The 26,335-nt window shown below is 37.7% G+C and overlaps 1 protein-coding gene across 3 annotated transcripts in view; it reads left to right on the top strand.

The window, feature by feature from the left end:
- Positions 1-304: 304 nt before the first annotated feature.
- The window catches only part of LOC127648868 (junctophilin-1-like), a 32,814-nt gene continuing 6,783 nt past the window's right edge, over positions 305-26,335 (top strand). For all 3 annotated transcript variants that reach the window (XM_052133679.1, XM_052133677.1, XM_052133676.1), the window contains exons 1-4: positions 305-935; positions 3,956-4,718; positions 18,059-18,177; positions 24,812-25,476. In XM_052133679.1, coding sequence (XP_051989639.1) covers positions 557-935; positions 3,956-4,718; positions 18,059-18,177; positions 24,812-25,476 — 1,926 coding nt within the window. In that variant the 5' untranslated portion in view covers positions 305-556. The remainder of the gene's footprint in view (positions 936-3,955; positions 4,719-18,058; positions 18,178-24,811; positions 25,477-26,335) is intronic.

Raw genomic sequence — 26,335 nt, 5'->3', positions numbered from 1 at the left:
TAACTAACTAACTACCTGTCTGTCTGTCTATCTGTCTGCCTGTCTATATTTCTGTATGCTACAGTTTCTTATGATTATCTAATGATTTTAGATTTAAGATTAACTTTCACTCACCCATTATGTGCAACAAATGTGAATATGGTCTAACGCGAGGGGCGTGGTTGTACAACTGACGTCAGCAACTGGGTGTCTCTCGCCTGGCTTTGGGCTGCTGTCTCCTCTCTCTCTCTCTCTCTCTCTCTCTCTCTCTCTCTCTCTCTCTCTCTCTCTCTCTCTCTCTCTCTCTCCTGCGAAGCGAACAGGGGGGAGAGGATCATAAAAAAGCCAGGAACGGCGACAGTGACAGCGAGCGCCTGTGGCTCCGGCGCCTGTGCGCGATCCTCCCTCTCACTCACCGCCAACACTCGCACCAATGCGCGCACTAAGCCATCACCACCAGATACCTCCACATCGCATTACCGCGTTCGCATTGTGACATTTCTCTCTTTATTTATCGTTCAGCATCCGAGGTACGACCGTCGAGACACAAACACTTTAATTTCAACCCTTTATCTGAATGACGGGCGGACGGTTTGACTTCGACGATGGCGGCACTTTCTGCGGTGGATGGGAGGATGGAAAAGCCCACGGACACGGCATCTGCACCGGCCCGAAGGGCCAGGGCGAATACTCCGGGTCCTGGTCCAACGGATTTGAGGTAGTCGGGGCGTACACCTGGCCCAGTGGGAATACGTACAAGGGCTACTGGGCACAGGGAAAGCGACACGGGCTCGGCGTGGAGTCGAAGGGGAGGTGGCTGTATCGCGGAGAGTGGAGTCACGGATTTAAGGGTCGGTATGGGGTTCGCCAGAGTCTAAATACACCTGCCAGGTATGAAGGCACATGGAGTAATGGATTGCAGGACGGATACGGGGTCGAGACATACGGGGATGGGGGTGAGTTCAGCTAAACATCTCTTGACCTATTTAATGCTCTGTAAATACTTATGTATATGACAATGTGGCCTAAATAATGTAGAAGGCACAGTTAATGCGTTATTAGTGCAGAATGATCATGGTGGAGGAAAGGAGGTCTCGGTTTTGTGAAAGGATTTCATTTTTTTTTTTTTTTTAAGAAAAAGATGTTGTTTTTGGCTTTTTTAACACACTCACTCACACACACACACACACACACACTTTCTCTCTCTCTCTCTCTCTCTCTCTCTCTCTCTCTCTCTCTCTCTCTCTCTCTCTCTCTCTTTCTACTTTCTAACTATTACATTTAGACCCTAAATAATAAAGATTTATTAAGTAGTTTACTCGTGCAAAGTTGATTTGATGTATGACATATAACTGGACTGGTCAGCAGTAGTTGCTCACAGAGGTCATGGCTAATAATAGTTACATCTGCAACATGTCAAATTAAAGCTCTTGTCAACAAGACCAGCAGACAAGTTCTTGTGTCTTTTTTTATATTTTGTCAGAAAAAAAATTCTATAATAAAAATTGTGGCACCATTTTCATTAATGAAAGTCAAAAAGAAAAATGGGCATATATTTGGAAAATAAAATAAAATAATCCTTGTTTTTGTTTTTCAGGCAGTGTGAAGTTGGAAAGTGTAGACTGTACCACCTCTTTCTTGATAGTTTACTTATTCACATTACTTAAATAATTAAATATGAAAAAACAGTGAAAACAGTATATTATAGTCAAAACAGACCAGCATACAGCAAGAAACTGGTTTATTAAAATGTAATTAAAGCATTTGTCCATTTGTACAGAAATGGCATTTGAGCAAAGTTATTATGCAACATCATGGGAATAACATTTTGATTTCATAGTAGGCCTATATTATGAAGTCTTTTAAAAAATGAAAATTTAAACCCAGATAATTTAACATTCAGGCAAGTTTTGGCAGGAACATTTAAGTTCTATTGGTGGCATCAGAGGCCTGGTGTAGAATTTTTAGAGAGTAGGGTCACACATTACCACTTACTCATAACTCACTTTCATCTTCTGCAAAAAAAATCCTGAAAATAGGGTTGCTGAGACAGAGGCTCTTTGTTACACCATATATCATAAGTAATTTCCATTTGGCCTCTTTACCTAAGCATTACCTTTGAGGATATGACATGTGCAGAATCAGGAAGAACGAGTGGATAAATAGGTAAATAAATAAATAAAAGTTATGTTTGGCTGGAGCCAAAACTTCACAATGTCTCAGGTTACTTCTACGTTTTAAAATAGTGCTGGCTCTGCTGTTGAAGCTGTTAGGTCTGACAGATTGGCAAATGAGATATAGGAGGGAGAGCTATTCACTTTGTCACATCTTTGTCATAACGTGGATAGGATTACACACAGGCATAGACATATTACTACTTAGACAATAAAGTGTATTAAACTTATAATAGGGTAAATCTCACCAAAACATGTACAGGTTGTGTTTCAGCCTAAAATCAAAAAAGAAAATAAATCCTATTTTTTTTGTATTGTGACATTAGTATAATGTGGTCTTATTATTATTATTATTATTATTTGTTATTTTTTATACACATAGTATTCTCAATTATTAATTCTCATTACAATCTCATTACTGTAATACATTAAATTTGTTATTTTTTTTATTATTATGTAAATATGCAAATCTGTGGAAGTATAATAGATACAACCATGATGTATAAATTAAAGTAAAAAATGTTACATATATACTTTAATATAAATGTGAGTAGTATGCTAATTATAGAATTTCAATAATATGCCATAATTTCTATTTTGCATTACAGTAATTAGAATGAGATTTTATGCATTAGGGTAATAAGAATAGTGTGTGTATTGTCATGATAATAATGTCACTTTGCAAAAAATCTTAACGCTCCTAAAATACACTTTATCAATTTTAAGCAAAATATGATTTCTTATTTCTTTCTTTTGATTTTGGGGTGAAATATGACCCGGAAATATTTCCTTTCCAAAAAGGGATAGTTCACCCAAAAATGAAAATTCTCTCTTCATTTACTCAATTTCATGCCATCCCAGATGTGTATGACTTTCTTTCTTCTGCACACAAACAAAGATTTTTAGAAGAATATATCAGCTCTTTAGGTCCATAAAATGCAAGTGAATGGTGACCAGAACTTTCAAGCTATATATAATAAAAGTGTTCATATGATTTCACAGGTTAAATATATGTCTTAAGAAATATAATAGGTGTAGGTGAGAAACAGATCAATATTTAAGTCATTTTTACTATAAATATCCTTTTTCACTTTCTGAAAGTGAAAGAAGAGATTTATATAATAAAAAGATTGAAATATTGATCTGATTCTCACCTGAAGTGATTGCATCACTTCAGAAGACATATATTAAACCACTGGAGTTTTTTGGATTACTTTTATGCTGCCTTTATGTGATTTTTGGAACTTCAAAGGCATTTATCACCATTTCTGTGTTTTAGCTGAACTATTCTTCTAAAAATCTTTGTTTAAGTTCTGCAGAAGAAAGAAAGGCATACACATCTGGGATGGCATGAGGGTGATTAAATGATGAGAGAATTAAACATTTGTACACTTAATTCAACCCCATACTACCGAATTACTAACAATCGTCATCATGTGATCAGTCTGGATTCTTCCCTCCTGTAAACTGTCTTTGTGCTTAAAGTCATTCAGTCTTTCCAGTAGAGTACATTTTGCAATTTAAAAGACCTTAAATTAGGAAATGGAACTACATTACCATTGAATAATTTGACATTTTTCAGTATTCATGTATGCAAGAAGTGTTTTAGATTTTAAAAAACTCATTGTGATAGTGCTTTCTCTGATTCAGAAATCAGCCTATAACCTCAATGAACAAAAACATTGATTAAGAACATCAAGCACCCAGACATGTTAGTTCCTCTGGCGTTTGCTTTTGTTTGTTATCCCTGTATTATGTGTTATGCAATATCTAGACTGAAGTCTCCCTAATCCCTTTGCCAGGTACATACCAGGGCCAGTGGATGGGCGGCATGCGGCATGGTTATGGTGTACGTCAGAGCGTGCCTTATGGCATGGCCACTGTCATCCGCTCCCCACTCCGCACCTCACTGGCTTCCCTGCGCAGTGAGCAGAGTAATGGGTCCGTTCTGCATGACCACATGTCAGACAGCCCAGCTGGCACCCGTGGCGGTTTTGTCCTGAACTTCCACAGTGACAGCGAGGTGGGCTCTGGCAAAAAAAAGGGCCTCTTCCGACGGGGCTCACTGTTTGGCAGCCTCAAACAGCTGAGGAAATCTGACTCCCGCTCCTCCATATCCAGCAAACGCAGTTCAGCGCGTAGTGACGCCACTATGAGCCGAATCAGCTCCAGTGACGCAAACTCCACTGTAAGTTTTGGTGACGGAGAGGTGGCTGACGAGTACCTGCCAGCAGAGGACAACGTCGATGCCACCACTACCGAGTCATACAATGGCGAGTGGAAGAATGACAAGCGGAATGGTTTTGGTGTCAGCGAGCGATCCAATGGGATGAAATACGAAGGGGAGTGGTTGAACAACAAACGGCATGGCTATGGGTCCACAATGTTCCCTGATGGGACAAAGGAAGAGGGAAAGTACAAAAATAACGTTTTGGTGCGTGGCATCAAGAAGCAGCTCATTCCCTTAAAGAACGCCAAGACAAGGCAGAAAGTGGACCGTGCTGTGGAAGGAGCCATACGAGCGTCTGCCATTGCCCGAACAAAAGTTGAAATTGCCACCTCAAGGTTAATGCTTCCCCCAGATCAATCCTACAACACTCGATCAATTCCGTTATACAGTGGCTACAAAATGTTATTGCATTTAGATAACAAAATATCAAACCAAGTGGCATCTGCAAACAAATGGTTTTATAGCTTTTCAGAATTAATTTTACTTTTAAATTGTGTCATGGTAAACTGTGTCATGAATGTTCACAGGTGTCCTAGCAGAGTAACCACAGGGGCTTATTGTCAGATTAACTGTGGACATATTCCATTAACATTTGACAACCAAAACAAATCTTCAAATACTTTTTTAAACAAAATATCTACTTTTTTATCATTTGAAAAGTTTGCTTGTACTATATTTCTTTCAAATAAATGCCACTTGGAGTGATGTCTTGTTGTATATATTTATATTCAAAGACATTCATACACATTTTTAACTGTGGTTTACAACCTGTTGATACTCTCAAAAATATTTTGAACTGTTAAACCTGTTGTAGCTCACTGACCTCACCCATGGGCCTGACTTCACTTTACTTAAAATAGTTCACATTTACTATTTAGTGTACAGTTCAAAAAGTTTAATAATGTTGACAAATATACAGATGTATCATTTGCCAACATTATTAAAATTTTGGACAGTAGACTATTTAGTATATGTGAACCAATGTATGCAAAGTAAAGTCAGTCCCATGGTTGGGGACCATGGGACTGATGAGCTTCAACAGGTTTAAAAGTCCAAAAAAATGTTGGGGACCATTGTATATTTACAGGACAACATCTTGGCTTTTTGTTGCATGTCTCATTCTCTCTCTCTTTCTATTTCTCTTTCTTTATGTTGAAAATGAACCCAGCTTTGATTGACATACAATTCTTAATCTAACCTATCACTCACAATAATTACATTCCTCCAGTCAACATAGCCCATGCATGCTGCACATTAAGAGCTGCAAACCTTCTCATTTGCCTCATGTGAAAAAAGGATTTTTGCAGGTTGTTCACTTAATTAAAATGAACTAAAGCAACACAATTCTAGAACATTTTGTCTTAACTTCAGTCCATTACGTTAAATTCAATTAAATTAGTAAAATTTAAGTTTACTTAATCCATTTGAGTAAGGTCGACATGAATAGGTTTTGTAGCATTGATGAAACTGGCCAGGGGATTTCGATTTCCCAGCATGCTTTGCAGGGGACTGGATGGTGTGAACAAATGTTGAAACCAAGTGTTATTTTATGCATTTTTGATCATGATACGAACAGGATGAATTCTGTTCTGTTTTATAATTTTTGAAAGTTGTGTTTGTTTGGCTGGAGTTTGGGGGGTTACCATTGTGGTGAAGACTGGTGCTTGTGCTTTGGTTGAGGAGGGACTTGCACTGTCAAGTCATGTTTGATTTGATTGTTGCTTATCTCTTTAAGCAGTTTTTTATCAATCTGAGAGTACAACAGTTTCACTGTCTTTGCTCTTGCTCACCTGGCATATATTAATGATTATAAAAAAGAAAGTAATTTGGACCAATATAAAACAATTATTATTTAAATAAATCTAAGGAAATTTATAAAATTACATTAAACCAACTTGAAAGTATTATGTTTGACCTAATCCATCTAAATTATGTTGGTTTAATGAAATGAAATACTTTAGAAATAACTTAATTAAATTGCTTGTAAAAACTTTCTTTAATTAAGTAAAGGTACTGAATTCGTTTTTAGACCTCAACACATAGAAGTGATGTGAATAGTGAAACAGGCGAGCAGCTATTGTGCAGTAGAGCCCTGTATGAATAGTCTTTTTGCATGAGTGCCATCATATGCCCCCCAGCCATAACTCTTATCCTGATCAAATAATCAATGCAGGGCCAACGGGATGTGCTGAATGAAGTCACAGAGGAATCAGGGGCTCCAATCATAATGTTTATAATCGTTCAAACATTTTTAGAAGAATGTTTCACTGGAATTTCATTCCCAAATACTTTTATGCATTACTGTTTCTTACAAAAAAGAAAAGGGCCTTTATTGTCCTGAGAGAAGTTTTGCACATGTTAGGGTAGGGGTTGGTCATATAGTGCAGAGGAGCTGCTTACATAACTACGTGATGTTGTGTTATGTGTAAATCAAATGCCAAATGTGTTTTCAGAGAAGAAGCAGTTAAATTGCAGTCAGTTTTTTGGGTCTCCATGACTGTTCATATTTAACACAAAGTTGCACATGAACTAATGAAGGAAATGTCCAATGTTATTTTTTAAACACAACAATAGGCATTTTCTCACTCCATAAAACCACAAAATATGATTTATCTTGTATTTAATCTACACAGATGGCTGAATGAAATGTATACATTAATGTCTGCAAGCTCAAGCAGGTAGTAAAGATAAGGGTGTTAAAGTGACAATAATGTTTCCATCTGAACCATCATGTACCTCTGGTTCCAGTGCTACATTTGTATAAATTACCATTGAACCCTTACTCTGAAGTGGCAGAGGTTTCTCACCTTATTTAATTTGAATGTGCTTTCACTCTGAGGCACATATTAAATTAGATTTAAGTTTCATAAATTTTGTTTCTTCAGATGTTTCTTCTCTCTAAAAATTACCCCACACTTTTTTTCTCACACTAAAAAGTTAACTTGCAATTATTACCTAGAATAGAATATTAGAATAGTTTACCCAAAAATGAAAATTCTCTCATCATTTACTCACTCTCATCCCATCCCAGGTGAGTGTGAATTTCTTTCTACTGCTAAACACAAACAGAGGTTTTTAGAAGAATCTCAGCCCTGTAGGTCCTCACAATGCAAGTGAATGGTGGCCAGAACTTTGAAACTCCAAAATCACATAATGGCAGCGTAAAAGTAATCATATGACTCCAGTGGTTAAATCCAGTGCGTCCTTAAAAAGTGATATGACATGTGTGGGTGAGAAACAGATAAATATTTAGGTTTCTTTTTCATTTAAATTCTCATCGCTGTCCAGTAGGGCTGCAACTAATGATTATTTTGTACATTTAAATTTTGCATTTGGCAGACGCTTTTATCCAAAGCAACTTACAGTGCACTTATTACAGGGACAATCCAACAGCAACTTGGATTAAGTGTCTTGCTCAAGGACACAATGGTGGTGGCTGTGGGGATTGAACCAGCGACCTTCTGATTACCATTGATGTGCTTTAGTCCACTAACTCCATGTAACACCGGGGTGTTTCCTTTAAAGTGCTCCAACTCATTAAACAAGAGAGCGCTTCTGTATTTATTTTTGCATTATAATTCCCTCATACTTTGCGATCTACATTAGCTACAAGCTGTAAAATGTAGAGTGCATCTGAACTGTGAGTTGTGTTTTCTTCCTCTCCTCAGTCTTGCCCGAACTGCAGTGCTGCTCTCGCGCATCATCATTAGAGTTTAATGTGATCTCATGTTACATTAAATGACATCATAAGACTATTCGACAATGAAAATATTTGCCTTAATTTTTTTATTGTTGATGTTGTCGATAACGTCGACTAATCATCTCAGCCCTACTGCCCAGTAGATGCGATATGCACGGAGAATGCGAATCGGCCAAATAAAAACAAGAAGAATGTGGAAGTGAAAGTGGAGATTTATAGTAAAAAAAAAGGACATAATAATAATTGTAAATAATTATAAATAAATAATTATAAATATTATATATAATGAATATAATTATTAAGATAATTGAAGTATACACTGTGAGATGCTGTGACAAGTTCAATGTAATTTAAAGCTTAGAAAAACACATCTTGAATCCCCTGCATTCGGAGTTGTACTTTTGACCAGTTTTGTTTGAACGCAAGAATGCATCCTTGGGATTTATTACATTATGGTAATGAGAATGGGGTGGGAGTGCTTAATTGTCATGAACATTTCAGAATCCAAACAATTGTAATGGTCCTACTCTGTAAAAAGGTGGCAACCTGTAATTTTTACCTTAAGGGGCTCTTTCTACCCAATTTAACTCTTAGAATTGGGCTTGTTGGTGTAACCTAATATATTCAGTTTGATTCAGTGATGTTGAAAGTTAATTTAGATGTTACCACATGAAGCACAAGCACATTTTCTAAGTTAACATTTTTGTTTTTCAATGTAGGCTTCATTAAAGGGATAGTTCATCCAAAATTGAACATTTTCACATCATTTACCCTCATGCCATCCCAGATGTGTATGACTTGCTTTCTTTTGCAGATCACAAATAAAGATTTCTAGGAAAATAACTGAGCTCTGTAGGTCAATGCAAGTGAATGTTGACCAAAATGTTTAAGCTCCATAAAGCACTTAAAGGCAGCATAAAAGTAAGACTCCAGTGGTTAAATCCATGTTTTCTGAAACGATTCACAGTTTTTCACTGTTCATCTTGACATTAGTAGTCTCCTTAGCAAGCACGATTTCAAGCTCGATTAAACTTCCTATAGCACCATCTAGTGCTCTGTGCATGCGCAAAGCACTAGGAAGTGATATCAAGCCTGAAATCATGATCATGCCTGGAGACTACAATGGCAAGATGTACAGTGAAAAATTAGTTATATCTTGGTCTGTTCTTACCCAAAATTGTATGACATACTTCAGAAGACATGGATTAAAACACTGGAGTCATATAGATTACTTTTATGCTGCCTTTTTTTATGTATTTTAAGCTTCAAAGTTTTGGTACTTATTCACTTGCATTGTATGGACCAACAGAGATGAGATATTCTTCCAAAAATATGTGTTTGTGTTCGGCAGATAAAAGAAAGTCAAACACATCTGGGATAGCATGAGAGTGACTAAATGATGAGAGAATTTTTTGGTGAACAAACCCTTTAACTTTAAGCAAAATATAATTAATTTTTTTATTTGTGTATTTATTTTGCTATCAATTTAACATTCCTTTACCCAATAATTGGTAGGCTTGTGCAGGTTTCCTTTAATGAAGTTATTTCCTTCACTCTGTCAGCACAAGAACCTTGCCCCTTTCCTGTTGTTTAACAGAACTAATTCAATAACTTGTGTCTGATTCTGATAGAATATTCATTTTAATGAAAGCTTTCTATAATGAGGGTTGAACAGTCCATGTAGCTAATGAAATAGTAATATGTCCCAGAGCTAGAGGATGAATTAAATATCTCTCAGTGCCTTTGAAGATTGGTATGGAGAGAAGTGATACGCACTGTGAGGGCCCAGGGAATGTGTGGAGAGTCGGAAAGGGCTTTGGCTTGTCTTGAAGGAGTCTTGCAAAAAATGAGAAGGAGAGAAAGAGAGAGAGCGGGTTCTCAGCTGTGTGCTCTTTCACACATGTGTCAGTGTGCAGTGTGACTAAATAAGGCAAAGCAGGAGTTGGCTTCTCACCAGAGACAAGAATATAGTCTTGCAGCCGTCACAGATACAGTAGCCAGTGTGCGTCCGTTATCATCTGTTAGAGCACTCAGGTTTAATGTATGTGTGTGTTTATCATATGCTTTAAAGCAAAAACTAAAATTAAGATCCAGCAATATACCATAGTTAACCCAGTCATTGTTGTTAAAACCATAATAAATTGATATAGGATCTCCATGCAGTGTAAGATTCTTTCTGTATTTTTTTTATTTTGTTTTGTGACAATGGTGGCTAATACCCAGGCACCACAGTTTAGTAAAAAAATACAGTAACTGTTGTAACAATGGTATTTTGACAAAAAAAAAAACTCACAATAGTAAATTTTGTAGTTGTTTTAATTTTATAATATGATAACACTTTTCAATAAGGTTGTGTATGTTAATGTCAATGCAACAGAATTAACAATGAACAATGATTTTACAGCATTTATTAATCTAAAATGTTAATTTTGATTTACAGTAAACAGTACACTTTTTAACATTAATTACTCTAAAGGGTCACTGGCTGTATTTCTTGCCCTGCGGAGGTTTCTTCCACTGATCCGAGGCAAGCACGTCTTGATCCGTTCAGACAGCACTGCGATGGTAGCGTACATTAACCGCCAAGGCGGCATGCGCTTTCGTCACATGTCACAACTTGCCGCCATCTCCTCCTTTGGAGTCAGCAACGACTGAGGTCGCTGCACGTCACTCATATCCAGACAAGGGCAGCGGACGTGCTGTCACGAGTTGGTACTCCCTCAAGTCGGAGGCTCCTCTCGGGACAGATGCGCTGGCACAAAGCTGGCCCTGTGGGCTGCGTAAGTACGCATTTCCCCCAGTGAGCCTACTTGCACAGGTGCTGTACAAGGTCAGGGAGGATGAGGAACAAGTCACTCAACATAGAGAGAGAAGAGGTAACAACATAGAGAGAGAAGAGGCCAGCCTGCTCCCTTGCTTGTCAAGTCGCTTGTTCCCACCCCTCAAGGGAAAACCTTGGTCAGATACTGGGAACCTAATAAAAACAATATGACATCTTAGTGGGGCGTAGGGGAAGGCTACGTGCAGTCTGATGACCATGCTCCTTTTGCACGCAACAGCTTGGTGCACCAGCATCATAAGTGCCGTTATTTAATGGGACCCCTTGTGTCACTACAATTGACACAACGTCAAGTGAGTGACAGAAGGGGAACGTTTAGGTTACTAGTGTAACCCCCATTCCCTGATGGAGGAAACGAGACATTGTGTCCCCCTTGCCACAACACTGTACCAAGCCACTGTAATGGCCGAACCTTATTCTTGGCTCCTCAGTGCAGAACATGTCTGAACAGATGCACGATCCCCACCCTTTATACCCATATGTCCGGGGGCGGGACATGCAAATTCAGTTTTTTTATTTTTCATTGGTCTTTTTTCATATTCAGATGTATCCGAGGCTCTCGAAAGAAGCCCCTTGTGTCACTACAATCGACACAACGTCTCATTCCCTCCATCAGGGAACAGGGGTTACACTAGTAACCTAGACGTTATTGCATAATAAACTAACATGAACTAACAACAAACAAAAGTATTTTGTTAAATTTGCATTGATCAAGATGAATAAATGCACTAAAAAAATGTATGTTAATTGTTAGTTACCAAATTATATGCATTAACTAATGTTAACAAATAGAACTGTATTGTGAAGTGGTACCAACGATAGCATTTAAGCTGTGAGCTGATTTGATCAAAAAAAGGTGATTTCATATAAAAGATTTTGTCCTGTTGTCAGAATCTCTAGATCTGTTCAAAGCTTTAATGGATGGGATTACCTTCACAGATTAACAGTCTTCCTTAATTTTCTGTTTGTCCTCCACAACTGTTTATGTAGAACAATATTTTCTTCCATGGTAATCTGCTTTAAAAGACCCCGTTTCCACTTGGTTTTAAGATGCGTTTCGGGTGATTCAATCCCATATGGTCAGACATAAATACAGGTCGGAACCAGGTCTGAAACGTTTTGTGATCGGATCACAAAAACCGCATCACATTTGAGGTGTAAATGCTAATCTGTCCTGTATGCATCCCAGCAGCACTGATGTGAGACCCCTCAATTGTCAATCAATTGCTGCACTAAAACAAGAGTTTAAACTTACGAGCGGCTTTAAAAGAAAATAACCGCACAATCGGAAAGTTTTATAAAGCAAATACATACACAATCACGAGAGCTTCATGGATCTTCTTTAGTGTGTCTGATATAAAAACAGATGAGAAGCACGAACACCAGAAGCTCTTTTACTACAGGTAATACACTAAAATAATGGATACATCTGCAAGACATGTTGCGTTTGTGCTTAGATTAAATTCAACCGCATCTCAAACGGCGCATAATTGTTTTTTTTTTTTTTTTTTTGCTTTCTTTGCCTTTTATGACTTTGTTGTGCTTTTATATCATGCAGTAGCACACTGACATATTGACTGATGTAGTAACGCTTCATAAAACTGAGACCCTCCCCTCCAAAGACACTTTAAGTGACCAGGTGAAACAGCGATCTGATCACCTCAGACACACTGTAATACCAGGTGGAAACTGGGTCTAAGTTTTCCCCCTCGCTATGTGGGATCATTTTCACCCAAATATTTAAATGATGTCATCATTTATATTAACTCATCTACAGGACTTATTGTTCAATGCCTTCATGACTTTTTTCAGTAGAACACAAAAAGAGATTTTAGGCAAAATGTTAGTCTCAGTAACCATCACCTTCATTAGATGGAAAAAAGATACATTGAAAGTGAATGGTGACTGAGGTTCCTAGCAAGGTTATTATAGTTAACTGAAATTGAAACTAAAACTGAAACAATATTTCCAAAAATAACCTAGAAAAACTAAATTAAAACTAAAACTAACATTTTCCAAAAAGTAAACTGAAACTATCAAGCATGAGTTGTGCATGATACAAGTTGTGCGTGATACTTAATTTTGTTTCTTTAAATGTCTCTATCTGTTGCATTGCAAACATGCCATCTACTGGCCATGAGTTTCATGTGCATGTGCCCACAATGTTTGGTTATGTGCTCAATGTTTCAAGATAAATGGATTAGTTTGTTTAATCACATAATCCACTGCTGTTCAAATAACAAAGGGATATGTACACTCATCGACAACTTTATTAGGAACACCTGTACACCTACTTCCAGGTAATACACTTCATGCAATTATCTAATCAGCCAATCGTATGGCAGCAGTGCAGTGCATAAAATCATCCACATATGGGTCAGGAGCTTCAGTTAATGTTCACATCAACGAGCAGAATGGGGAAAAAATTTGATCTCAGTGATTTTGAGCATGGCATGATTGTTGCTGCCAGACGGGCTGGTTTTAGTATTTCTGTAACTGCTGATCTCCTGGTATTTTCACACACAACAGTCTCTAGAGTTTACTCTAGAGAATTTTGCCAAAAATAAAAAACTTCCAGTGAGTGGCAGTTCTGCAGATGGATATGCCTTGTTGATGAGAGAGGTCAACAGAGAATGGCCTGACTGGTTCGAGCTGACAGAAAGGCTACAGTAACTCAGATAACCACTCTGTACAATTGTAGTGAGCAAAATAGCATCTCAGAAAGCACAACATGTAAAATCTTTTTGCAGATGGGCTACAACAGCAGATGACCACGTGGGGTTCCACTTCTGTCAGCTAAGAACAGAAAGCTCAACGTGGTCTTCTGCTGTTGTACCCATTAGCCTCAAGGTTCGATGTGTTGTGCATTCTGCAGAAATGTAGCTGCTGAAATCCCAGGAGATCAGCATTTACAGAAACGCTCAAACCAGCCCATCTGGCACCAACAATAATGCCACAGTCAAAATCACTGAGATCACATTTTTCCCAATTCTGATGGTTGATGTGAACATAAACTGAAGATCCTGACCTGCATCTGCATGACTTTATGCATTGCACTGTTGCAACACGATTGGATGATTAGATAATCATATGAATAAGTAGGTGTACAGGTAGTCGGTGAGTTTATCTCCACATTTGTAAGTCCTGTCCTTACCATGTTGTACGTCAGCCTAGCTATACACTATGTAGACATACATTATGTGTAATCTGGACTGGAGAGGGATTACACAAAGTTGTCCCCTGCCATTTATTCTGTAATAACTGAAATAGAAATAGAAATAAAAATAAAATATATTGATAGACTAAAATAAAACAAAAACTAAAAGTAATTGAAAAACAAAAATCTAAACAAAAAATAACAAACATGGTTGGTAAAATAACTGAAACTAAACAAAATAATAATTTGAAATTGAAAACGAAATAAAAATTAAAACTCAATTAAAAACCCAGAACTGTAATAACATTGGTTCCTGGTTCCATGGAAGAAAGAAAATCATATGTGTTTAAAACTATGGTTGAACTATCCCTTTAAGTTTTATGTAGTGCATCTGATGGCTGCAAAAGTAATCAGAGGTTTACACATGTTGTAAAGCTTCTAAAAAGGAAAATTTTCCAGTCTCTTGCTCCTCCCTGAATTATTTAAACTTAGTGGATTTTATATCTGTAATTTGCTTTTTATAATTTCTATACATTTAATTATATTTGATAAACAATCCCAATTTTAATTATCAATTTGCATGCATTTCTAGTCCATAAGTAAAAAATCATACTATATCAACTAGGCTGCAACTGTACATGTCTTGCCTCAGTGTGTATTGGACAGATGAGGATCAGAATCATGACACGTGTTGAATTCCTGTGGGCTCAAGCAGGCAGGACTGCCTCCACTTGACATCTTTATCTGAGTTCTTGTGTATGATAGAGGGAGAGTGGGCGAATGTGGGAAGAGACTGCCAAATTAAAACCCTGAGAATTTCTGCAAGTGCTCCATCTGTCGCCAAGGAGATGTTCTTTGGCTCCAAAGAACATCACATTAGGTCCAGCGATTAACACCTAGAGAAGGTGCTGCCTATTACTTGGCTGACGAATAGTATTTACTGTAGATGCTCTCTTAATATTATGTAAGCTTACATATCTCATCTTTGGAGGAACCATGCTTGTCAATGATTTTAAATATTTATTGCTTTGATTAATGTGTTTTCGTTTTCAAGCAATAGATTTCAGAGTTATTTATTTAAAGGAATATTTCACCCAAAAATTCTTTCATTAGTTACTCACCCTCATTTAATTCTAAACCTGTATACTGTTGTTTGTTTTTTCTATAGAAGACAGAAAATAATTTTAAAGAATATTCACGTAAATAAGATATTTTCCATATAATGGCAGTTTATAGGGACCATGGGCTGTCAAGCTCCAAAAAATGTAAGTCATTATAGACTGATAATCATCACCTCCACTGCAGCTCTCAGATCAAATATAGCGCAGGTTTGACATCATGCTGTGTACATTTCACAGCTTTGTTGCTCTTAAGACCCAGTTGCAACACGTTTCATTTAGACCGGTGTCTTCGGAAGCCCAGTTTCCCAATGAAAGGAGATGTATCTCTTCAAGGAACAAAGCTCAGACAGGCTGCACTGAATGTCAGGGGTCATAATAAAGCATTAATCCCACTCTCTCAGAGCATTAGAGATGCTTTTGCTCTAGATGAGCACCAGACTCTCAGAATATTTGTTTTAGCGCTACATCCCCATGACAAGTCTCTCTAAATCAAGCTTGCAGTATGTCTTTCTCATATTTATGGTTTCATTTATGACCATGACAGCAAATTTCAGCAGAGAATTGGCCCCATATATGTCTTGTTCTCTTGGATCTGTGAAATGCAGTTATGCTATACTAGGTATACTGTGCAATCCATTTGGCCACAGCTTTGTTTAAGCTTCCTGCTTTGTTTTTTTAAAGAAAAGGGGGAGGCTGGCTAGTTTAATTCATTCACCCAGAGCTTTAGATTCAATTTCATTTATTTGTACAGCTCTTTTGACAACAAAGTTCCATGCCATAGTAGAAGACTATGATCCCTTAAAAGCAAGCTTAGCACAACAGTTGTAATTTGGATGGACTTCGAAAGATACTTTGTCTGGAATGTTTCATGCTGGTTCAAGTCCTTAAAAGCCTGCTAACACTTTACAATATAACACAAGATAATCTTCCTGCATCATTCATTCATAGTTACACTAGATGACCTGGGAAAATATTGTAGTCATAGGAAAGAAACTCTAGTAATAGTTAATCATTAACAAGGAATGAGGGAGGAGACAGCACAGACATTCATATTTTACTCTGCATATACAGTATGATGGGGATTTTTTAAGTAGGCCAATGCCTCAAAGAAGAACAGTCCATTTGGGACTGATATAAGTAACTCCAAAAGTGCTTACACTGGATGAAACGTTTAAACAAACTAAAATTATATGGCTGGTTTGGAGTACCTGTCAGTGCTCCTGTCACCCCATATGTGTATAGAAATATATAAAGGTCTTATACAGTACACTGTATACATACAGTATATATAAATACTCTTACATACTGTATATGTATACTGCAAAATGAACTCTTTGACTTGTGTTCACATCTTTTTAAAGATGAGGTGTGTAATTTCTGTGCCAGTAGCGTAACCAGATGGACTGGCAAGATTTGCAAACTTCGCAACAGAGACACAGTGTTTACAATTTTTGGGGAATCTACCTATGAATGGCTTATTTATAGTTGTCTCTGCATATTAACATTGGATAAACCATTTTCAAATAAAAAAAAAATCACAAACTTCAGCTTTACCAAATGGAATTTGATGGCTTATTTAGACGTTATTTGGCTGATTGTTATGAATGAAGGAATGAGTGAATGAATGAATGAACGTTACATTTATATAGTGCTTTTCTGACACTACACTCTAAGCGCTTTACACACTGTCCTCAAGCACCACCAGTGTGTAGTATCCACTTGGATGATGTGACGGCAGCCATAGTGCACTAGTACGCTCACCACGCACCAGCTGTTGGTGGAGAGGAGAGAGTAGATTTATAGAGCCAATCAGTGGCGGAGCTATGGGGTTACCCCCTAGCTACCCCCTAGCTCCGCCACAGATTGGCCACCCCACTCGCAATTGCCGTTTTAGTCTTCTTTTTTTTTTGTCAAAATTTAGTTCTTTAGAGGTGAAATCATCTCTGTACAACTTTACAAATTTAACATGCCCTCTCCGTCCCATGTGTCATTGTATCCACCACTATTTTGCTGTATTTGTAGTACTGATGCATCAATGTATCAGCCAATAAAAGTAATCAGACATAGGTAGATTGTTTCATGCCAATAAAAATGAGGTGGAAAAAACATGTCGGATAATTAACCTATTGTGTGTGTGAAAGAAAATGTATCATGTATCTTTTGTGAAATTTCTTCAACTTCACAAAAGAAGTGTGAACTTCAACACTCTTCAAAAGAGTTACAATTTGTAAGCTTTGCACTGCTAGAATGTCACAAGGTGGAATGACCATCACTTACAACTTTTTACACAGTTAATTTGAATGTAAGCCTAACAGGAGGCCATTCAGATTTTAGTTAATGTGAGTTAAGAATTTTAAAATTAGTTAATAATGTGTTGTGTGTTTCAGTTTTGTGTTTTTAACTGAGATAGTTACTCTGAAACATAAATGACATGTAGAGACATAGAGAAGTAAATGTATTTTTTAAATTTCTTTTGAAGTTGGGTAATAAATGTATAGTGATTTGAAACAGGTAGCTTAAATAAAAGCAGACCTTCAAACAGAGGTATCGGTATCAGCAGATGTTATAAATAATCCGATATCATTAACGGCACACACATTTTGTATCAGTGCATCCCTAATTTGTTTCTTACTAAATGCTAAGTTGATTTAGTTGATTTGTTCTAACTAAAGTTGTTTCTTAGCATATGTCAATGAATGCATCTTTGTGTTTGTTTGTTAGTGTCACAGTGGAAATACAGCCATTGCAGTGGTGGTGAGTGATTGTGCCAGGGGCAGTGTTAAAGTGATGTACCTCCTCCAATATCTTCTTATCTACCAAGCTGTCTGACTCCAACTCTTTCATTTTGCTTTACCTAGAACCGCACACGCCAGGGCTAAGGCAGAGGCAGCTGACCAGGCCGCCCTTTCTGCCAGCCAGGACTCTGACATCGCCAGAGCAATTGCGAGGGATCTGTCCCCCAACTTCCATCAACCAGGTATTCTGTCATCCACAAGCACATTCATTATCTCTCATGCATACACACCCGTTTTGTCCCCAGTCTCACCCTCCCTAATTACTTTCTTTTTGTGTCTTCATCTTTGTGTCTGGGTCAAGTGTCTCTTTTTTGCATCTCTGTCAAGCAACAGAAAAGAGAGCAGATGCGACTTCAAATGAGTCGTGAAGGGGTGGAATAGCATTTGCATAAATTATCTGCTGCCTCTCTCAGTCCAGCTCCAACTCCTTTCTGCTTGCAGATTATTTTTTTAAAAACATGAGGGTCATGTTCTCACACTGACAGGAATTGTATGAGTGGCAGGTTACTTATTTTAGGCAGATATACAATATTATGTAGCTTTTTTTTTCTCTAAGCCAATCACCTGTTTTTGAGAGGAAACATTAAGAAATACCAACAATTTTGTTTAAAATTTGTGAGTTTTGAGTTATCAAAATGTTCCATAATGAATGAAGCATAGTATATGCATGATTTATGTCATCTCCTTATTAATCTCAATAATAATGCATTAATCTCAATTCGGTGAGGCCAAGGTTTCTTCCACCCCTCTGCTCATATAAAGCCTGACTAAACCTTTGGCATTTGTCCATACATTACCAAATAGTTTCAGAATAATTCCCAAGCACTCAGTAGAATCCTCAAATCCCCTCCCCAATCCCCCACCACAACCGCAGGTCTGCATGGCTGGCCAGTGACGTCTTTCTTATGAAGTTGAACATATAACACATTCTGAATAACAACTTCTTAATCAGAGCCTTCAAGGTTTCAAAGTAGCATGTGTCAAACAGACAAACTGGCCCATAAAATGTAATAAAAATCCATCTTGTGCACTAAAGCATAATTGTTTATTTCAATAGCAGCTGCTTAGACTCAATTGTCTGATAATCTTAAAATAACCTGTTCTGACAGCTAAACCACTGTGGGATTATACCTGCAGTTTAGGACACAAAAGGTCCACTGTGCCATGTCATGTCATAAATAATATCGCTGAATTACCAACACTTAGGCAGCTGTGTGTGAACTACAGCATGTAATACATGTTACCTCTGTAATGTTCAGATGACAGGCATACCATTTTGAGTAGCACATTTTAAAATGTTTAGGATAGTGCTGTTGCGCATCTTTTTAGGTAATAGTTGTCCAGGACAAGTCAGTTTTTTACTCCACTTTAATAATATTACCTTGAAGATGTCATTGCCAAAATTAAATATATTTGGATTGCAAATGTTTATTAGTGAGATACACTAATTTTGGTTCAGTCATGACAACTCTGAGAAGAATTTATCATGTTAGTGTCGGTATGACATATTGACAGGATATTGGTCTTGGCGGACTAGATCAACGGATTCTTGCTACTGCTAGAACATACACAAACATACTGTGTTAAGAATGTGAAAATGCTGCTGCTGCTGCACAATTAGAAAAAAGGGCATGCTGTATCAAGCATGTATGACATGCTGCTGCAAAATTAGACATAAATACAATCACCAAAATATTAGGGAAGCTGCACAAATGCATAACACAAAACACAACCCCTTAAGCAAGCAGATCTACCCCCAAGACTTGTGTACTGCTGCTGCTCTGTAGAGCAATGTGCACAGCAGGTATGCTAGTTAGATGTGCCTCAGGCATGTCCCATGGGCTTTGAGATTTGGCAAGCATCATAGATTTTTAATACACATTATAAATGCTGTGCCCAAAACGTGTTAAACGGGTGAGTGTAATGTCACAGAAATGTTATTGAAATACACAACAGTCAATGGAAACAATTGTCACAGTGGCAAACTTCATGACCAAATTGTTTTAAATTCAGAACAGTAATATTGTTTTATATCACACAAATTAAAGATTGACATATATTTGGCCGAGCATGTTTATGTCCATTACATCATACAATGAACCATAGTGCCAGAAGAGCTTGTTTTGGCACATCAAAAAGAAAAAGAAAAGATTGCCATTTACTAGTTTCAAGATCCTAGGCCTCACACGTCTCTCTTCCCATCGTTCAGAACCACTGGAATGGACAGCAGCAATTAACTAATCTGACCACCAAATGGCAGTTTTCCTCCGCATGTTGCGGTTCGACTCGACTCTACTCTACTCGCTTTACTTTTCTGAGTTTGCTTTTCCACTGCTGTTTAGTGCCACCTTGACATGGGTGGGATTATAGGTTGATCGTCATAGTTGCGCCACCTCTACTGCTGTGACATCATCTTAAACGTGACCCAAAACAATAAAAAAATAACATCACCGCTAGCTGTTAGCTACTAGCTCATTGTGCCGCATAAAGCAGTTGTTGCATGGTGATTTTACACAAGTGTAACTGTTAAATTGGCTTGGTTGTTTTAGAAGCAAGCATTCCAGTAGCTGGTCAACTAAATAAAGTGAAGCTTTCAAGCAGCATATAAAGGTAACCTACCATCCTCCAGGGCACTCTCCCTCCTATTGCTCACCGGTTTAGATAGCGTACGTTTGGTCGAACCACTTCCACTATTCTTTGATGGATCTGTAGTCACTTTTACAGGTTTTTTTTTTTTTTCACTTTTCCCTACACTGTTGGTAGGTCCGGTGGTAGCCGTGTCTCAGCTGTGCGGACAACAGCTGAGACACTTCCTGAAAGACTTTTTCGTTTTGTTCGTCACTAAAGTGCAGAACGTCTGCACCTTGTTTATTGACCATGGCGTGGTTTTGCAAACAGCCTTTTCTTTTTACAGTTCGAAAGTTGCATGAACAAATGATACTGCTATCGCTGTAGCTAACTTTAAATCTTTAAATCTTTAAATCGATTCTCTCTGACCAATCGTATATATATATATATATATATATATATATATATATATATATATATATATATACATATATATATGCAGTATATATTATACAGTATACATGCATATATTGATGGAATACATGGAGTTTGTACATTTTTTAAAAGTTCAAATGTGACCAAAATGATAAAAAGCTAATGATAAAATACAATTTGTAAAATGTATATTTGATAATGTACCAAGTTAAGGCTCCGGTATACTTTGTTTTTCCACACACGGTCCAGTGCTCAGCATTTCAAAGTTTACTCTTTTGACTGCGAGCTAAAAAGAACATGTTTGATGTGTGCAAACTACAACTGCTTTGTGATGCTCTTTTAGTACAGCACATCACAGCACAGACTGTGCATGACGTCATGCATACTGTGCATGTTCCGGTCAGCAACATGAACAACTAAAGTATGCTTTGGCTTTTAGAAGGTCCCCTGTATAATTAACGACATTAGCTGAGAGGAATTTCTTCGATTTGTTAGCAAAATGGATATTATAAGGCAAGGCAAGCCAAGGCAAGGCCAGGCAAGGCAAGGCAAGTTTATTTATATAGCACATTTCATACACAATGGTAATTCAAAGTGCTTTACATAGAAGAGATTAAAATAAGAATAAAAAAAAATAAGAATAATTGAAACAGTTTAGAATAAAATAAAATAAAATACAGTACAAACAGTCGGACACACAGTGGCACAGTGCTCATTCAGTAAATGCACAGCTAAACAGATGTGTTTTGAGTCTGGATTTGAATGTGACTACTGTAGGAGCACATCTGATCTCTTCTGGAAGCTGGTTCCAGCTGCGGCTGGCATAATAGCTAAAAGCAGACTCTCCTTGCTTAGAGTGAACCCTTGGTATTTCTAGCTGATGTGATCCTAATGATCTGAGTGATCTGTTGGGTTTATATTCAGTGAGCATATCTGCAATATATTGAGGTCCTAGCCCATTGAGTGATTTATATACCAGTAATAATACTTTAAAATCAATCCTAAATGTAACTGGGAGCCAGTGTAAAGACCTGAGGACTGGTGTGATATGTTCATATTTTCTGGTTCTGCTCAGAATCCTGGCAGCAGCGTTCTGTATGAGCTGCAACTGTCTTATGGTCTTTTTGGGAAGGCCAGTGAGGAGTCCATTACAATAATCCACCCTGCTGGTCATGAAAGCATGCACAAGTTTCTCTAGGTCTTGACTGGAAACAAAGCATCTAATTCTTGCAATATTTTTCAGATGATATTATGCTGATTTAGTTATTGCTTTGACATGACTACTGAAACTAAGGTCTGACTCTAGAGACACACCAAGGTTCCTGACTTGACTTTTAGTTGTTTGACCCCTAGCGTCAAGGTATGCATTCACCTTGAGAACGTCATCTTTGTTTCCAAACACAATGACTTCAGTTTTGTCTTTGTTTAACTGAAGAAAGTTTTGGCACATCCAACTGTTTACTTCATCAATGCATTGGCACAGGGAGTCAATGGGGCTGTAATCGTTAGCCTTGCCTTGCCTACATAAGGCAAAAAAAGTTTGGTAGTGTTATGTATTATTCAACAGTTTGTTCCGGTTATCTAATTTTAATGTGGATATTTACATTTACAGCACTGGGACAATTTGATGTTTGTATCACTTTGTTGTCTGTGTTAAAGGTGTCAAGCTGACAGTTTGTGGAACTCTTTTGTAAGTAGAGTAAAATAGTCAAAAATAACTGGCCATTGTGTCTTGAATGGAAGTTACTCGATATTAACTTTTTATTTAAATAGCTGTTGTATAAACAGCAATATCACACTCGTAATTGTGCTATTGTTCCGAAAATCAGCATTTATTCAGCTACAACTGAATATCAGCTACAGCAGAATTACAGCAGAGCCACTCTCTTAATATTAAAACATCCTTTTCTGCCCCAAAATAACTTTCTCTAAACTGTAAGGTGTGTGTGTGTGTGTGTGTGTGTGTGTGTGTGTGTGTGTGTGTGTGTGTGTGTGTGTGTGTGTGTGTGTGTGTGTGTGTGTGTGTGTGTGTGTGTGTGAGCGTGTATTTATCACTTTGTGGGGACCAAATGTCCCCATAAGGATAGTAAAACCCGAAATTTTTGACCTTGTGGGGACATTTTGTCGGTCCCCATGAGGAAAACAGCTTATAAATCATACTAAATTATGTTTTATTGAAAATGTAAAAATGCAGAAAGTTTTCTGTGAGGGTTAGGTTTAGGGGTAGAGTTAGGTTTAGGGGATAGAATATAAAGTTTGTACAGTATAAAAACCATTATGTCTATGGAAAGTCCCCATAAAACATGGAAACACAACTGTGTGTGTGTGTGTGTGTGTGTGTGTGTGTGTGTGTGTGTGTGTGTGTGTGTGTGTGTGTGTGTGTGTGTGTGTGTGTATGTGTGTGTGTGTGTGTGAGATGGTTTTATCCAAAAACATACTCATACCATTTTTTGGAAAGAACTTGTCATCAAGGCTCTTAGCAGATGAGTTGTTACCTCACCTCTGTGGTCTGCTTTGTGAAATGGCTGATAAAGACTGTCATTTATGCTGCAGTCTGGGTCTGGTCACAGTCCAGTGCAAGTTCTAGAAAGCCCACCCATGTCAGCTGTGAGGCCACTTTGGCCATATCTGTGGTATGGAGAATCTGGAGAATGCCTGGAAGCTCACGCTTGAATCATAAAGCAAGTGGAAAAGTTCTTAATGCCCATCGCTGCATAAACACTAACAGACTGAGACTGTGAAACTGTGAAAATGTGAAATTGCATCTGTTGTGGTGGTAGTTTATTCTGAGGCAGATATTTGCAAACAGCGCTCTCTTGATGTTTTGTTTGAAAATGTTTGAAGCTTATTTAGAGGTATCAAGGTCTTTTTTGTCACATATTAATCATTTTATGTCTGAACCTTTGTTTGGACGAATCTAATTTAGTCTGAGAGTGCTGTGACCCGTGTTCGCTGCAACAAAAATAAAAACAAATGTATCAGTATTTCTCAACATACTTGAAACTAAATATATTTTCCTGAGAAGAAAAATATTATTGCTTGTGTTTAGATCATATATACTGAATTAAGTTTATTAAATGTTTAACGCCATGGACACATTTTTTATTCACGTTTTAAGCATAAATGTACATTAAGCATAAATGTACTATTTACCAGTGAGGTATTTTTACATCTTCTGAAAACAGATAAGATTGACAATGAGGCTGTGTTCGTTAACATTAGTTAACTACATAATTAAACATGAAATTACAATATTTTCACAGCATTTCTTAATCTTGGTTAATGTTAATTTGTTAACACATTTTTTACATTAAAAGTAGTGTACGATACTATTAATGCTGACCTGAGCTAGCAATGAACAATTGTAAATGTATACATTACATTAACATTAACAAAGATGAATAAATGCTGAACAAAAATATTGTTCATTGTTAGTTTGTGATATGTAATGCATTAACTAATGTTAATGAATATAACCTTATTGTAAAGTGTTAGCTTTAATCCCTTATGCAATTTTGCTTGTCAATGTAAATGTATCATATTTTATTGTGTTTTAAGGGTGTTTATATATTTTATTTAACAAAATGACAAAAATAATGAATAAGAATTATTAATGTTTTTTTGTTAGTTTTTGCAATGATTCAGTCTGGCCTGGGTCATGTTACCATCCATTCCCTTTGATTTTCTCTTTCTCCTCTTGTCTCTCTCTATCGCTCTCTACTCCTGTGTTCATCAGTAAAAATGTAATGAGTCTGTATGAAGAATTATTAAAATATAATAATAATTCTGACATTCCTGATACCCCTTTTAAAGGCCCAGATTATATCAAGCAACGGTTTTCCAGTGAGCCCATTGAAATCAAAGAAGCCCCAGAGGAAAAGAAAGAGAAATCACCATCAGGAAGTCCGCACTTTTATCGCAAAGGCACCACCCCAACCCAGACCCCTTCCCAAAGCCCAGGTCCTACGCCACCCCCCTCACCACCAGTCAGCAAGAAAAAGCCCTTCTTTAACAGAAGTGCCCAAAAAGCCATCAAAGAAAACAATCCCCCTGCTGCCGAAAGCCTTGCAGCGGGTGTCACCAAGGCTACTTCCAGGATACCTGACAAACAGGAAATAAGACAGGAAGTAGAACCTGTAACCAAACCCTCCAAGCCACCAGCGCCGGTCTCCAATGCCTCCAGCCCAGGGAACGGTGAGCTGCACTCCCAGTATCATGGATACTTTGTGAAGGCAGAGGTAATGATCCCACCTGATGAACCAGAGGAGGAAGAACATCACCATGTAACTCCGGCTGCTCTTGCCAGGATCCCCCCACCTGCAAAGCAGTACGACCCACCAACACCCAAACCGGTAATGGCCAAAGAGAGCAAACCCGAGCCGAAACTGAAGAAACAGGAATCATTGAAGCCAAAGAGCCTAGCAGAAACTAAGAAAGCCAGCATGGAAATTACAACTGACATTGTTGAGGAGGAATCAGTAAGTGGCATATATCCCTAAAATAACATAAAATGTGTTAAACATAATAGAGGGCAACAGTCTGGTACTGGAAGTAAAAATGCCACTCATTTTTTCCATTGGGGAATTGATTGTTAATAATAACTTCTATACATTTTAAGACCTACTGAGCTGCAAGGTTTTTAGTGAATGGTGTATGCTTCAGTTTCAACTTGTTTTAAAGCAAAATTCCCCAAGAACTACATTACCCATGAAATCTGAAAAGAAAGATCCATCAGAGAGTCCACAGCAACATTGCACAGCAGCGACTGCCCACATCCTTGATGCAGTGCGAATAGTACTGCAGCTAAGCCTTTTTTTTTTTGTCTGATTTTCAAATATCTTTTCACTTCAAATCAAAGTTTGTAGTGTTGTGATTCATCTCATAGCTGGTTGGTTTGGTTCATGTCTTAGAACACTTTTATGAAGTACTTCATAAAATCCCTATGGAAAAAACGAATGGGAAAATTCTGTCATCATTCACCCTTTTGTTGTTTCAAATCAGTGCTGTATGGGTGAAATTCACTATGAATTCGCCAGAATGAATTGTGCCCAGTAAATTTGCACACAATGTCTGTGCTTGTTTAGTGACGATTCACTAATAAAATTATGCAGATCAGGCAAAGGTGCAGATGCGCCCACAAAATCACTGCTAAGTGCAGTTTGCACACGCAATTCCAAACCTGTGAGCTGATTCTGAGCACTATAGCGGAGGATGCAACTGACCACCATGATATGCCCTGCAATGATCTTGCGGGACTGTTTAGCATCACTCATTACTGTAATCCTGACACCTGAATCATCTCTGAAAGTGCTCTTGAATACACACGCATCAAGATAT

The sequence above is a fragment of the Xyrauchen texanus genome, chromosome 9 (genome assembly GCF_025860055.1).
Source record: "Xyrauchen texanus isolate HMW12.3.18 chromosome 9, RBS_HiC_50CHRs, whole genome shotgun sequence".
Classification (NCBI taxonomy): Eukaryota; Metazoa; Chordata; class Actinopteri; order Cypriniformes; family Catostomidae; genus Xyrauchen; species Xyrauchen texanus.
This window is presented reverse-complemented; position numbering and strand designations above follow the sequence as displayed.